This window comes from Ciconia boyciana, chromosome 1, assembly GCF_034638445.1.
Source record: "Ciconia boyciana chromosome 1, ASM3463844v1, whole genome shotgun sequence".
NCBI classification, from domain to species: Eukaryota; Metazoa; Chordata; class Aves; order Ciconiiformes; family Ciconiidae; genus Ciconia; species Ciconia boyciana.
In genome coordinates this window covers 63,480,121-63,495,233 of record NC_132934.1, presented here as the reverse complement: position 1 = coordinate 63,495,233, position 15,113 = coordinate 63,480,121, and the positions used below count along the sequence as shown (strand labels likewise).

General features: G+C 39.2%; 1 protein-coding gene across 2 annotated transcripts; it reads left to right on the top strand.

Moving 5' to 3' along the window:
* Nucleotides 1–331: 331 nt before the first annotated feature.
* On the top strand, nt 332–12,698 carry SPIC (Spi-C transcription factor). Of its 2 annotated transcripts, XM_072849536.1 has the most exons (6): nt 332–408; nt 5,319–5,345; nt 5,975–6,068; nt 7,698–7,810; nt 8,741–8,849; nt 12,271–12,698. In XM_072849536.1, exons 2-6 carry the CDS (start codon nt 5,343–5,345, stop codon nt 12,696–12,698), a joined length of 747 nt encoding a protein of 248 aa, XP_072705637.1. In that variant the 5' UTR covers nt 332–408; nt 5,319–5,342. The 2 variants fall into 2 exon arrangements, with proteins under 2 accessions (XP_072705637.1, XP_072705627.1); XM_072849526.1 differs by lacking the exons at nt 332–408; nt 5,319–5,345 and having other exon boundaries at nt 5,963–6,068.
* The last annotated feature ends 2,415 nt before the right edge of the window (nt 12,699–15,113 follow it).

Genomic DNA, 15,113 nt, shown 5'->3' with positions numbered 1-15,113 from the left:
AATTATCTGACCAAAATCATGGTAAACAATAGTACTGAGACTGGTACTAAGTAGCATTTATTTCCTTTTTGTGTTGGTTTGGTGTTTTGGGTTTTTTTAAGGAGAGTTTTCATTGTATTCTGGGGCTGGGAATGTGAATTCAGGCATTTTCTGAGCCCTCTAATTTGAAGTTCAGATTGCAGACTGATTCACTGTGAAACACTCACGCCTGGATTATCACTGCATTCTACATGTAAAAGAAGAGAGCTTTCTGTGTGTTGATCCCTGTTCTTGCTGTGCAGAGAAAAGGCTGCAATCCTTGCTGCAAGAAACTTCCCAGTTTCTTTTGAACCTTGAATGGAGCAGACCAGAAGCAGCATAATGGCAGAGATTTGAAAGTTCGCTGGTCAACATGGTTAGACTCAGGAGGTGAGCACAGGCATGTAATCTCTCAACCGTTCCACTTTCAGGGAGACAGCATCTGTGGTTGTGTAATTATTGTGAACCTACACCCATGAGGATTCATGACAAAAATCGTTACAGAGCTGCATGGCCAGAAGAGGGGTGGCAAAGGGGTCTGCCAAGAGCCAGAACAAGTATGTAAGCACAGAAGCTCTCTGTGGCTGTCACGTTCACCAATTTCTGATTTCTGGAGATTGTGAGTTGGTAGGCAGTCTGTTCTCTGTTCTGTATGGGCAAATGACTCCCTGGAACAGAATAATTTCTACAACCAGGTTTGGTTTGGTTTTTTTTTTTTCTATCAAGTGCCTTGTATCGTGAGTGGTATATCTGTGTTATCTGGGCAGTTACAAATTGTTTGACATTCAGAAAAAATCTGAGAAAGCTACAAATGCCCGGTGAGAAAACTTGCCATTTCAAGTTTTACATTCCTTTAGGAAGGGAGAGACTGTTTTTTATTCTACATTTGAGTAATGCCTCATGTGAGAGTCTTCATGCTTTCTCGAGCCCTCCAACAAGTGCTGTAATTAATACATTATTTAGTTCTGTATTTTATTCAAAGAGAGGCAAAAATGCTTCTTCTGTACCATTACTAGGAACTAGCTTTGAGTGCCAAGCAAGAATGAAAGAAAGTTCTGAAACTTAAGCAATCATTCTGTTGTTGGAAGTTTATTTTTCAAACATGGAGGAAAGAGAAGAGCTTGATGTTGTGGTTTATAACTGATATTCAAATTTTGATATCAGGCACATCAATTGTTTGAGACATTAAAATGTGAATAGCAAGTTCTCTTTCTCAGGCTTGTATCTGCAATCCATCTTCCCATGCAATGCAAAAACCAAAGCAGGCTTTCTTCTGTAATAACATTTCTTGGTAGAGGCCAACATGCTGCCTGCCTTGACTGTGCTGTGATTTGTGGAGGAGTGAGCAGTGTTAGCTGATGCTCAGTCCTGAGCTCTACCTTACTCTGCCTCTTCCGAACCCTTACAGGCTTTCCAGGGAGGTAGCCCGAGCCCTCACTCTGAGCTTGTGACAGGTCAAAGATGCAATGCACAAATGAGTTACGGAGTTTAAATCTACCCTACTGAGACAACATTTGCTCTTGGTTTTATGCTGTGTTTGTGCTACATATGGCACCTTCCCATTTCCTCTGAAAACAAACCTTTTGCTGACCTGCCTTACGGTGTAGCCTCTTATTTGAAATGAGAACATTCTAATCGAGCAATTTGATTTAGGAAGATCGATCGTTTTAGTGGTGTTAAAGCCATTAGCTTTAATCTCTCAACCTTCACCCTCTTTTACTACTGGGGTGTGTTGGCCCCAGCCAGCAGCCACACACGCACACAGCTGCTCAGGCACTTTGGGAATTTAACTTAATTTATTGCCATAATATATTTAGTTGCTGATTTGGGTATTGGGAAGCTAAGAAGACAAACATTAAAACATCTTTCCTTCCCCTTTCCCAGGCTCAAAGGCACTGCAGACAGATCTCCTCCCTTCTTGTTATCTCCCCAGGTTACACTCAGTCCCTTTGGTGAGGTGATGGGTGGCACAGGGGACTGGGGTCAGGACGTAGCCATTTCTCTCTGCCTCTCCTTGTTTCTCACCCTTTTCTTCCACTGCTGCTTCCTTCTTACTCGTTTCCTCTGCTCCAGCATGGGCCCTCCGTGGGCCACAGTCCCTTTGAGGGAGTGTCTGCTCAGTCATGGAACACCTCCAACTCCTCTGACCTTGTTGTCCCTTCATCCCCTTGTTTCTTTCCTTGTGCCCTTGTTCCCTCCTTGTCCTCTCTGGTGTTCCCTCCCAGGTTTGTCTGCTCACCTTTGGCATTTTCTGCCCTTTCCTCAGCGTGTTTTCACAGAGGCGCTGCACACATGGCTTATGAGCTCCACTTTGGCACATGGTGGGTCTGTTGCAGAGCCAGCTGGAACTGGCTGTGACCAGCGCTGACAGGACAGCCCTAACCTCCTCCGCAGGGGCCACCCCTGCAGTTTCATGGCCAGGATGAGTGGGGAGCACAGGAGGGCAGAACAGTAACTGCCCAGCCTCAGGTAGAGATGTAGGAGTAGGCAGGTCAGATTGCATCATCAGAGGGCCTATTAGCACATCATTTATCGGAAGGAATCCAGGAGGGATCTTGAAGGTCATTCATAATTTTGAATCCGATACATACTTCTACTTCAGGAAAGAACTGAACCATGAAAACTATGCTTTTCCATGTTGCAAAGTAAAGTTAACTGTATGTGGAAAGGAAGTTAATTGTGTAATTGTATTTTGGCCTGAAATCCAGTGCTGAGTCACATTTTGATATTTTAAGAGCACAGTTGCCAGTTCATTTTCCTTTATAAGCCCAAGTCACGCCAGAGAAGTGCTACAAAATGGAACCTGTAATTCAAAAAATGACATACATGTATTAATGTATTTCACTAAAAAAAAAGATATTCTGAAACTTTGTAGTGCAAATTTTGAAAAGGCAGCTTGCATCCAAAACCAGCAGACAATGGTTGATGCTAACATTGGCTTCAGGTTGTTTCCACTCAGCATTCATAGCCAGGCTAGTTTTTGACTACAGTTATTGGTTGAGGGAGTATAGATAAATATTGTAAGAGGTAATTACTGTTTTACAGCAGTTTCATGGCAAATGCTGAGGAAATTCTATGAAATGTGCCTCTGAAATATGTGGCTGCAAAGAGCTATGGCACAGCATAGATTATGTCAGCAATAAGAAGTTTTGTACTGAAAAACATAGAGTTCTCATCCTGTAGGATGCAACATCATGGCTTGTAGCTGCTCAGAAACCATGTAGCAAATCAGCAACTACAGCTTGTCCGAATCTGTACTGAATGCTTTAGTAAATGCTTTAGAGCTGGGCCTGGGCTACAAACATGAGCTTTGAAGCAGAGTTCTGAAATTTCCTCAAACTCTTACTTTGGGGTCTAGTTTGGTCTGCTTCTTACACTGAGCTAAGCAGGAGGTTCAGATAAAACCTCAAGGTCCACTGTAGTCTATATGGGACAGATGAGGGATGTAGGTTTTTGCCCTAGACATACATACCGGTGACAGATTTGTTAGGATGTGCCATAGCGAAAAGGAATCTCTGCCAGTGCCTAGAATCTGCATGTCTTGGAAAATACTTAAAACATTTAATTTTGTTTTATATCAGTATAAATCACCCTTCTTTTGTGCAGAATGAAGGGCCATGCTAGCAGTGTACTATACCTTTACTCTCAAAAAAATCCCTAGCCAAAACACTTCCCTAAAATCAGCTATTTAATGCAGCCCCTTTGCCAGCCCATTGCTGTGGGAACCCAGTCTTTCGTTTATTTATGAAACCAGACAGATTCTTGTGTTGCGTGTGGAGTTGAAATTCTAGGTAAGTGTTCAGATTTTTTTTTAAACTTACTTAAGGTGTGACTTTTTATTTTTTGGTATGAATTCAGCTGTGTAAATGGTATGACCGTTCAACAGTACCTTGCCGATACTTGTACTTTTTTAGGCTTTGAAAGGCATCAAAAGTGACTGCAGATGTTCTGTCAAGGTTACCAAGTATCAGTTTGGAGTCTGAGTTAGACAAAAGCAATTTAAGGAAAGTGAATTACTTAAAATTAGGGGAACACTATGTGAGAATCTTTACAAAGGAGATTCATGTCTTTAATTTCTACAGCTCTATAGCCCAAGAATCTGTGGCCACCATTGCAGCTAAAGGATTAATGTGGCCCATTCTGGTTTTAGAATAAAATTAGATCGGTTTACCAAAATACTTGCTGCCCTGAAGTCGAAGGGAAAAATCCCATCGACTTCAGTGAGGTCAATTTACTGAATTACCAGGATTTCACTATATATGGTTGGTCATCAAGATTTAAAAAAACTTTTACAAATTTTAACAGTACTTTATAACATACTTATCTGAGGCGTAATTACCAGGTTAGAACATTCATGGTGAGTCTTGGATAAAATTCTTTCTCATTTATATTTATGTATCTTGTCTCTTCTTTGCATTTTAAAACATCACAAAGACACCAATGCATCTGCTGAAATCACTGACAAATTTCCAGTATTTTCAATAGATTATAATCAAACCTTTAATGCATAAAATATTGATGAATACATTATTATTATTATTACAGTTATTATTATTATTGTTACAATTTTAAAATAATAATTTAAATGAGAATAGGGAAAAAACCTGCAAGGCAACAGAACCTGATCATTATAATCTGTAACAAATAAACCTGTAACAAATAAAAAAGAGGTACTAAGGAATTGTTTCTGAGTAATGTTGTATATGAAGTATACTCCATGTTAAACTGACTGAAAATGTGTCTATTTTCACTGTTTATTAAACAACGAGATTTGCTTCTGGAACTCACAATTAGTCTGAGGGTTTATGTATGTTCATATACAGTCATATGCTAATCTTCATTATGGAAAAAACCTAAATTTGTTTCAGCTATGGGTGAAAACCAAAAGGACTTAAACACTTGCATTTGTTCAGGTCAGTATTTCTTTGGGAAGTTAGTAGTTGTGCTAACTAAGACTGACTGTCAGCAATAACACATTTTCACTTCATAATGTCTTTAAAAAATGTGTTTACAATGATGTGGATAGTAATCTAAAAGTTACAGTGTTAATGAAAAGGGAAACTTTAGTAATGAAAAATAGTATGAATTAAAAAAACCCCAAGTTCAATGTCGCAATTATTTAATTCCATTAAAATACCACTTTCTAATCCTAAATTACTTTTTTCTGTGTTATTAAATATATTTTATTCCATCACTGGAGATAATGTGGAATTATTTCATTTCATTACTTTTATTTATACTGAGAGAATGATTGTTTATTTTTAAATATACAGTTTAAAAATATTGTTTCTTTTAAACAGGATTCAAGTTTTGATATCTAAATAATGGTAAGTCTACAATGCCTTTATTCACTTTCATTACTGAGTGCTCCAAATATGCTACAGAAAACTCTTAGTTAAACTCAGATTTTGGGGGATTTTTTTTAGCTTTTTAGAACAAGTTGTTCTGAAACGACAATAAACAGTCTTCTGGAAATCCACACTTGGTTTCCTATACTAGCATAGTATAGCATTTTCTCTGCATAACTACTTCATAACTTGTGCATAATAATTTTTGTCATGTCAATGTTATTGAATGATAACTTTGGCTTCATAAATCATGTTACACAAGTGATAGATACCTCTGTATTACATACTATAAAACACTCCAATAGCAGTAACACCCTTTATGTAAACTTCTGCTGCAAATTAAGGAAATGAACCTCGAAACATTTGCATGAGTGAGTAATGTTACCTGTGTGAGTTGTCCCACTGACCTCAAAGAGACTTCTCAAAGGAGTGAGAACTTGCTCATAATAGTAAACTATTATGGTAATGCCTCAGTGCCTGCAAAATACATATTCCAGGAGGATGTATATTCTATATAATCACTGTATTTATTTGGGATTTTCCGACTGACAATGTTGAAAGAACCAGCCTGGTCCTTTCTGGCTCCTGACAGAAAAATGTTCTTGCAGAGTTTTCCTGACCAAGATGTACTGGGCCAGGCTTTCGAAGATGCGCTAGAAGTACTGCAGCAGCACTCTGACAGAGAAATGCAGTGTTCACCAGGTAAAAAAGACCATTATTCTATTTCATTTACCATTTTGTATTTTTAAGGAAAGTACATCTGAAGACATGTAGGTGGGAGAGTTATCTCCCAGAGGTGGATTAATGGACAGCAGAAGGGTACATTGGGAGGATGAAAAGGGGAAATAATATGCACTGCCCAGTGTGACATGCATCTTCCATGTCACAGCACAGGGAAACTGTTGGACAGTCCCCCTCGACTGTCCCCCCAGTACTAGCTCAGGTGCATTGAGCTCAGATTTCCTACAATCAGAGGATATACAACTATGGCACAACAGCCATTTTCCGGTTTTAATGTTTTAATTCAAAAATGCCCTTCTGTTATGCTGTGAATAAACTCATATAACAATGAATTCCAGTGCAAAAAAAAGAAAAAAAAAGACCAAGAATCCAACAGGTGAAATTAATTTCCACAATTACATTTTTTCCATTAAAATATAAATTTTAAATATTTTTATGCAGAAATGATAGTTTGAGTCTGGATAATTAATAGAAAAGTGTTTGTCTTGGCTTCAAGAGTTTTCTACTTTACAAAACTTAAAATACAGGCAAGCTGTGAATTATTCCAGTTCAGTCAAGGTTTTGGCAATTAAATTACTATAAAATTTAAAATCTGTGTTTGGTGTTTTTACACTGTAAATAGAAATGGTAGGAAAGGAAAATAGGAGGCTATATCACAAACCCTCTAAGTCCAGAATAAAATATCTACTGTCTTCTGTGTAGAACGTATTTCATAGAGGAACTTTATTTACATATTATCTATTATATACCGAAATGTAAATAAGACCAATGGGGCTATATCTTCAGCTGTTGTTAATACATTTTTGGCTCCACTGCATTGGTAATTTACACATGCTCAAGGACCGACTATATATAATTTCTTGCAATGTTCTTGCCTGTATCTGTTGTTAGGGCCAATGGAGAGAGGTTTTAAACACTTGCAGCTCAGTGTTTAATATGTCCCACAGCTGCACCCACATTTCCACTTGCAATAGAGGTACCCTCCAAAATCTTCTTCTCACCACCTGCAGTGCGCAGTTTATTCCAACTGCCTCAGTCCGGTGTTCTCCCCTGTTTCTTTTAGACATCCTAAGGTCTTGGGTTCCTTCCATGTCATTCTTTCAGGCACTGCAGATGCTCTGATGCTCCCTTACTTCCTTCACGATTGGAGACTTACTTACATTGTACTAATGGCCTGCAGAAGAACTGAGTGACATTCCTTTTTCCTTTCTAATACATGTATTATAGAGGTTTATAATTATCCCATTCATTATGTTTGGTGATCTGTTTGGCCTTCCTTTTTCTATTAACCAAACTATTTCATAATACTATGAAATATCTGACATTTTATCTTAACAAATATTGCTTTTCATTGTGAAGGCAAACAAAACCAGCCTAAGGGTCTGATTAGCCGTAACAGTACAGATTATGTTGGATAACCTGCTGATATGAAACATCTTGGCTCTGGAGAGTTTCTTATCTAGAAGGCAGCCATAGGATAAATGCTTTTTGATAGACCCTGTAGCATATTAGGTTGTTTGCCGCTGGGTTTTTTCCCCTCTTCTCTCCCTTTTACTCACTCAGTTTTTGCTCCATCCTCCTAATCCTCAGGTTACAAAAATTGCCTGACTGTGATCAACCATCACCACCACCTCCGAGCAAGTCCCAGCTACTCTGCAGCTCCATCTACAGAGGACCCAGGGTATAGCTGGAGAAATGTGATTGTAAGTGAACTGATTACTAATAACAGAGTCAAACATAAATGGAAAATTGGCTGCCGATATGTGATTTCTAATACGAATCATTATGCTAACTCTAACAGAAATTCAGTCTGGCCAGGCATGATTCAGATGAAACTGCCTTGGGAAATATTTGCAAAACATGTTTAATAGCCTCTTTTTAGAATTCATCTTAGCTGTTTGCCTCTCGTGCTCCTCTGTGGTTCATCACGTAACATGACAACTAACGAACAGACCTACTAATACAGTAGGGAAAAGGGCTTCTCTCTATTACCCAGGAGCAGGCAGAGAACAACTTCCAGCCTCCACATAACTTCTGCCGCTGTGAGAAAGTACCACGCCTTTGATTTCTTCTCCAGCAGTTTGCTCTAAGAGTGCTGGAAAGACCAGCATTATCTGGACTCTGAGCTCAGCTTCAGCCTGCAGAGTCGGTATTCATTCTTAAAAACACTGGGAGTGTGGCCTCCAGGAGTGATGGAAAATGAATATTGCAGGGGAGATAATTTCAGGTAAATAGATTCCACAGAAGCCCATTTTCAACCAGCAGATTAGCGACGTGACACAGGAACTACGGAGTCTGTAGGGACCACTGTCCAGGTGGCCCTTGTCTTTTGCTAACTCTCCACTGTTCCTCCTCTGCTTCTAGCAGAAGGGTTGAAGGTCTAGAGTAAGGCAATTACTCTGTTTTCCTTCTTAATTTCTCCCCTGGTGGGCAGTCCTTCCCAGTGGACATAAATTGGTGCTGCTTGTTACTGGTACAGTACACTGCATGCCTTCGTGGCTGAGAAAAGTCTTCCATGGGTGAGGTGATGAAAGATTGTGTTTTGAAGGCGTCAGGGAATTAATTACTACAAGTTTCTTTTTCCTCAGAGAATGTACTCTATTAGTAACTCTTCATTGTCTTAATTCTTGAAGAACAGTGCAGCAGATTTTTATGCAGAGGAGACTGTCTACCATACGCTGCAGAATACTCCAGAAAGCCAAGTGATGCATGCTGCTGCTGGCCAGGCAAAAGCAGGGAAAGGTGTGTAGAAAGAGTGTATCTTGATATGTACATTATGTTACTTTACAAAATCTCTTGGCAAATCATGCTTTCTCTTTTTCTTAATTTATTTTCCTTTTAACAGGAAAAAATAGGTTAACATTTATTAGTAACTAGAATAAAACTGCTAGTGTTCAAATCCTACCTGCTTAATCTCATAAGGTAAGATAAATCTGTTATCATCTTATTCTGTCCTCTTGTTTAGTACATGGAAAAACAAACCAGAGGTGTGTTTCACCCCAAATAATCTGGGATGAGGTCTGATGCAGAGAAGTAAATCTAGCTATCAATAACATCTTTATGCACTTTAATAACTTATTTTATTTTATGTGGTCCAACAAGGAGTGGTTTTCTTGAAGGTTTTTCACGTACATGAATATTTTTGCACCTGATTTTATGCCTTTCTTTGTTTACTTTTCAAATTACCTCTTAGCTTTTGTCACTTCCAGTGTGCATTATTCTATCTATTTTTGTGCTCCTTTTGGTTGACTTTACTTGAGTGGATATCTATTTTCCAAAGAATGGGTCGGATGACATTGGTCATTACAGTACTTCATTTTTTTATTCCATTCATTCTTTGGTTTTTGTTTGGGTCTCAGCACCCTTTCTATGACTCTGCTAGATGAGATTTACACAGCTTCCACTCTGAGCTGTTGTACCTACTTTTGACGGTGGGGTCTTTTTGAGTAGCTTCCTGGTTTTGCTGCTTTTTGAAATCCCCTTGTCTCAACTTTAACCACATGGTGTCAGTTTTTGGTATCTCTCCCCATTGATGCTGAGCACTGCGGTTTCTGTTGCTTAATAGCTACTACTACTACTACTACAAATTCCTTGGGACAATGGGAAGAGTAGCCTCTCCTTTTAAGTTCTGTACTTCTAGTACTTGAAATTCACCATTGCAAATGAAAAACCTTTCAATCCAGAAATGTTGCTTTTCTAAGTCTTACCCAGTGGTGCACTGGGGAATTTTACGTCAGTATCTGAATTCACCTTCAGTTGTTACTCCTCTGCTAAACTTCATTTCCTATTTCATATTTCTTTTAGATTATTATCAATCTTCTTTTCCAGAAGGCCATACTGCATAAATTTTCAGAATGACTGACTATTCTTATGAGGTTTTTTTGTGTCCTCTTATGAGTTTATTTGTGTCCATGGCAATATTCCTGCTAGAAACTGTGATTTGGGGGACTATTTCCACTATACCTAAATAAATTTAGTCCTCTTGGCTTCTTATTGAGACATGAGAAGTTTTCTGTACACTAGCAAGTAGTGTGGCCCTTTAGGAATAAATCTGTAGATGAAACAATCAGTACTGAGGACCCAAAGTCTGTGTTTAAAGTGTTTCACAAGGGTTTATTTAAGGCAATCTCTAGGCTGGCTGCAAGTTCTGAAAGCTGCAGTGACTTCTGGAAAGTGTCTTTGAGTTAGGTTACCTCTGAAAGGAGTCCAGTTAATGCACGTCAAGACCATTCCATGATCTGAACTAAAGCTCGGTGAGCGGAGACAATCAAGAGAGGTACTTCAGAAATACATCTGAATTAGACACACCCAGAGAGAATTAGGCTGCTTCGGGACAATTCAGCACAGAAATCTAATGCAGATGCTCTGGAGGAACCTGCCTCTCTCCAGTGACCACATAAGAAACCTGAAGAAACTAGCCTGCTAGCTTAGACTGATGTTTAGGGTCTGGTAACGAACACCACTAGCTTATGCAATGAGGTGCAGTACTAAGATCTGTGAACTAACCCCAGCTCAAACTGGTGCATCCACATTGTGTAGCATTTTGGAGAAAACAGCTGGACTCTAGAAACATAGCTGCATTAACACCTAAGAGCCAATAAGCCCTCTCAAACAAAGACATTAGCTAGAGACGATGTGTCTAGAAATAAAAGCTTGGGCAGAAATGACAGCTGAACTAAGAGGACAGACAGCATGAAATCAGATGCTGCTGCAGATATGGCTACACTATTGTTTTCCAGCAGGGACTCAGTCCACAGTAGTCTGCAGGTTTTCCCCTGATCTTACTTGTTCTACCATAGGTTCATAGGTTTATAGGATAATTCAGGTTGGAGGGGACGTGAGGAGGTCACCTACTAAGAAGTGTTTACTGTGACAAGGCAGTGTCCTTCACCGGTTTGCTTTTAAGCTTCTCCTCTTGTTAATACTATATATATTTCTAGTAGAATATGTACTTCTAGTCACAGGCCAATTTTTATTTAGATAATGAAACTTTATTAATTTTTTGGAAAGTACCTCTGATTTCAGGCTCTTCTTCTTCCTAGTCTGACTGTCACTTCTCTCCCTTTTCCTTACCACCAGATGCAGAATTACTGTCATCCCTAACAGATGTCTTGGCTTGACCTCAGTGTTCCTTAGCAACTGTCACTTTTCCCCCGTTCCTAGTTTAAAATAGCCATGCAAGACAAGACTTTATGAACTTTAGGTGCAGCTGCTTGTTTCCACTTTGGTTAAAGTGGAAGCCGTTCTTCTGCATAGACTCTCCTTTCTGCAAAATGTTCCTCTTTGTCTCATAACCTTCAGTTCTTCCTCCTTACGGCAGCTTCTTGGTCACCCTTGGCTTTGTGAAGGGAACTAGAAGTACTTCAGAGAGAGGGATCCACAAGACCTAAGTGAAACTAAATAAGCCTCACCAGCAAACTTAAGTTTGAGAGCTGAGCCTGTGGGGAGAAGCACTTAGTTAACTGACAAATATTGCAGTACTGAGCTTGCTTTATTCTGCATGGGAATGCGAGTTGACACTTTTGCACATTTTTAGAAAACTACAGCGCACCAGAAGGTCTAGCTCCTTATTGACGAGGTGAGGTTTATGGTTCAAAACTAGCTTGCTCACCCAGTCACCCTTTCTTATATCAGAGACTACCTTGCATCGCCAAAACATTCCTGAAACAAACCTGACAAAATTGAGTAATCTCAAAATCTTTGAGTTTTGATTAGGCAGGGAAAACATTTATTCAAAAACATTCAGATTGGCTCTCCAGAACAACTTTCCTGCACTGTCTGAAGATGTAATTTCCTGCAGTGAGTTCCTTGACCATGCACCTGCACAGTATGTGTCTGAAGACTGCTGAAAGTGGCTTCTGAGACCTACCACACAGTGAAGTCACCAGATATTTGTCATGATCCCCAAAGAACCTGCTCTTGAAACTCTAATGACCAAATCCCTTTCTGTCACCACATATCTGTACATGTTTCAGAACTATCATCCCATTTGCTGTTGCTGGTCTTCCGTTGCATAGTTTATACTGATCTTTTAATTTGTGGTGGGGTATTAGGTTTACCTATGCTTTTGCCTGTAAGATCCTTTCCAGGAGAAAGACAACTGCTCATCTTTTAAAACAAGTATGAGTTCTGTTCTGACCTTTTGTACTTTATTTCTTAATAGGTAGAAAAAAACTTCGACTGTTTGAGTACCTCCATGAGTCTCTGTATGATCCAGCTATGGCAAACTGCATCCAATGGGTGGATAAGCCCAATGGTGTCTTTCAGTTTGTCTCAAAAAACAAGGAGAAACTTGCAGAGCTGTGGGGAGAAAGAAAGGGAAACCGCAAGATCATGACATATCAGAAAATGGCCAGAGCACTGAGGAATTATGGAAGAACAGGTGAAATCATTAAAATTCGAAGGAAGCTGACATACCAATTCAGTGCTGTTGTTTTACAGAGACTTGCTCCATCTTACTTCTTGGGAAAAGAAACAGTTTATCATCCATACATTCAGTCTAATCAAGAATATCAGTGTGCAGATGACTGGATCAGTTACAGTAACTACATGTATAACAACGGTTATGCATTACAGCATGCTAACAGCTAGACATGTCTTTCACATAAACAGGCCTTTGTTAGCTAGTAATACATTCCAGCACAGGACTCTTCTCTGTACATAGCTTTTCCTTTAAGATATCATACAAACACATGAAGAGGAGGGTTTTAAAAATGATGTTGGCCTAGTTTTGTTCCTTTTTAAGTTAATGATAAACGGTCATTGACTATTGAAGAAAACCAGCAGCTGTAGGGTATGTTCTGTTCTCCACGATGTTAATCAGAGGAACTACTTCAGATTCAAGCTGGTATATCCAAGATCAGGATCAAGGTTTTTGTATGTTAGTGGACATGAAAGATCCCATCCTGACAACACTCACTGGAAGTTTTATGCATGTCCCCAACATTTCCAATCAGAATTTAGATGCTGTTGTACCATAGCACATGCACTTCCTGTCAGTTGGGTGCACATGAATTAGAAAGGGAAGAGATTTGCCGACTGCATGAAGCTACTGTCTGCTTTTTTCATCAATGTTCTTTGTTAAGAGACATTTTCTGAGTGAATGCCTGGCTGAACAATAGAGTCCACATGAAGATGCACCTGTTGGCCAAGTTGTTAATCACTTAAATTAACATATCTTAGCACAGATCCTGACATATGGTGTTAGCATTGCCAGGTGCACATTTCACTGTTGGCAGTGGATTCATTGGGAAAGTGACCATACCATGAGAGGGTTAGTAAAGGATTATGCTTTTCATGAAGTTATTTACAGTTCTTCCCCCACTAATACGAGAAGCTGCACTTTTATCAAGCAGTTCTGTACTCACCTAACAAATATAGCTTTGTTATTTTTAACCTTTTTTGGAGTTATAACTTTATACATATAAATACAATTTCACTTCTGCAGCTCTTTTCCTACATGGGAACGTAGCTGAAAGGCTCAGTGATTTTACACTCTCTTTATGGGGAAGAAGGACTAAATTTAGGTGAAAAGAGAGTACTAGCCCCTAGCCAGGATGATACCTATAAATCTACTTTTTCTCATAATTCTGTTACCTGATCAACTCGTATCATCATATGAGTTGGCTGTTGTGCCAAAATACTTCCATTCCACTGCATTCGATTACAAGTTCTGCATTTTGCTTCAAGAGAGTGCAGGCTCAGATATTAATAAAGACACAATTAATTTCTTTGGAGAGGTATAAATGGTGGCCTGGTAAGTTTGATGAAATTCACTGACTTTGATAGTTGCCCCTTGCTCTAACTCCTGCTTACTTGTACAGGGATATAATTTTATGTAACAGACACAATGCAACACACTCTGCTCAAGCAAAATTCAAGGTTTTGAGCACTTTGGTAAGATGAAAGACGTGCACTCTTAGAAATCTGATGCATGTTAAATAGCACTAAAAACAGACCCAGATTTTAAGTCAGTAAACATCTGTCAAAATAAGAAGGTCATAACTGTGTTGTTAATATTTAATTTTGAGTGTAGTGTCCTGTAAAATGTAAACATTACTACAAAATAGACACAAGAATGCCTCTGGTCTTCTAGAACTGAATCTGGATCCTGCTGAGCACTGAACGCAGTGAGAGTTTAACTCCTACAAAGGACTGAGGTCTTCCAGTTGGGATGCCTTCACTATGTGAGCACATATGTAAATACAACATTTCAAATATCATAGTGTACATAAATTTGCCCAGAAACTGCACAGTTTAGTTACTCCACATCTGTCACCCATTGCACGCTGACTTTATGTTATTAACAAGGCTGGTAACATACACTGGGTTAAGAGTCTGCTTTGTGTAAAATGCTTATTTTATCAATATGTTTCGATTCACTTTCCTCAGCCTTATCTACTTGTTAAGGAAATAAATACTTACTCAGATTCTGTGGTACCTTTTTAACTTAGGTATAAACATTAGCATTTGCTTCCTATAAATCTGATATCCAGGTGAGATGTTATAGCTGCAGCTGGGAGAACAGTACAGAGCTGAAAGAGAAGAGCATAAGGGGTAAGAAGAACTGAAGGAAATTCAGGCAGAGAAATGAGGGAATCGTAATATCTGTGGATAGGAGGAGATGGATTTCAGCCACAGGAGTAACCGTGGGGACTGACAGCATTAGAAAGAGATTTCTTTGACAAAAGGTACCCCTCCCCATCCACCCCCACAATCAAATGTACCTGGAGAGATTTTAGAAGCTCCTGCTGTAGTTCTGTGGCTATAAAGAAGGATATTTAACTGTGCAATGCACCGATATTGGGCTCACATACAGAAAAGATTCTTGACTGTTACCAATGCTTTAACCTAGCAAAGACAGGCTAAATCATAAGCAAAAGCACAAGATTACCAAATATCTGAAGCACAGACAGACTTATGGAGGTGTGAAATAAGGTGTAGCTGTTTTTAACTGTGTGAGTGTTTAACAACTGAAACAACACACCAAGGGATGTGGTGGATTCA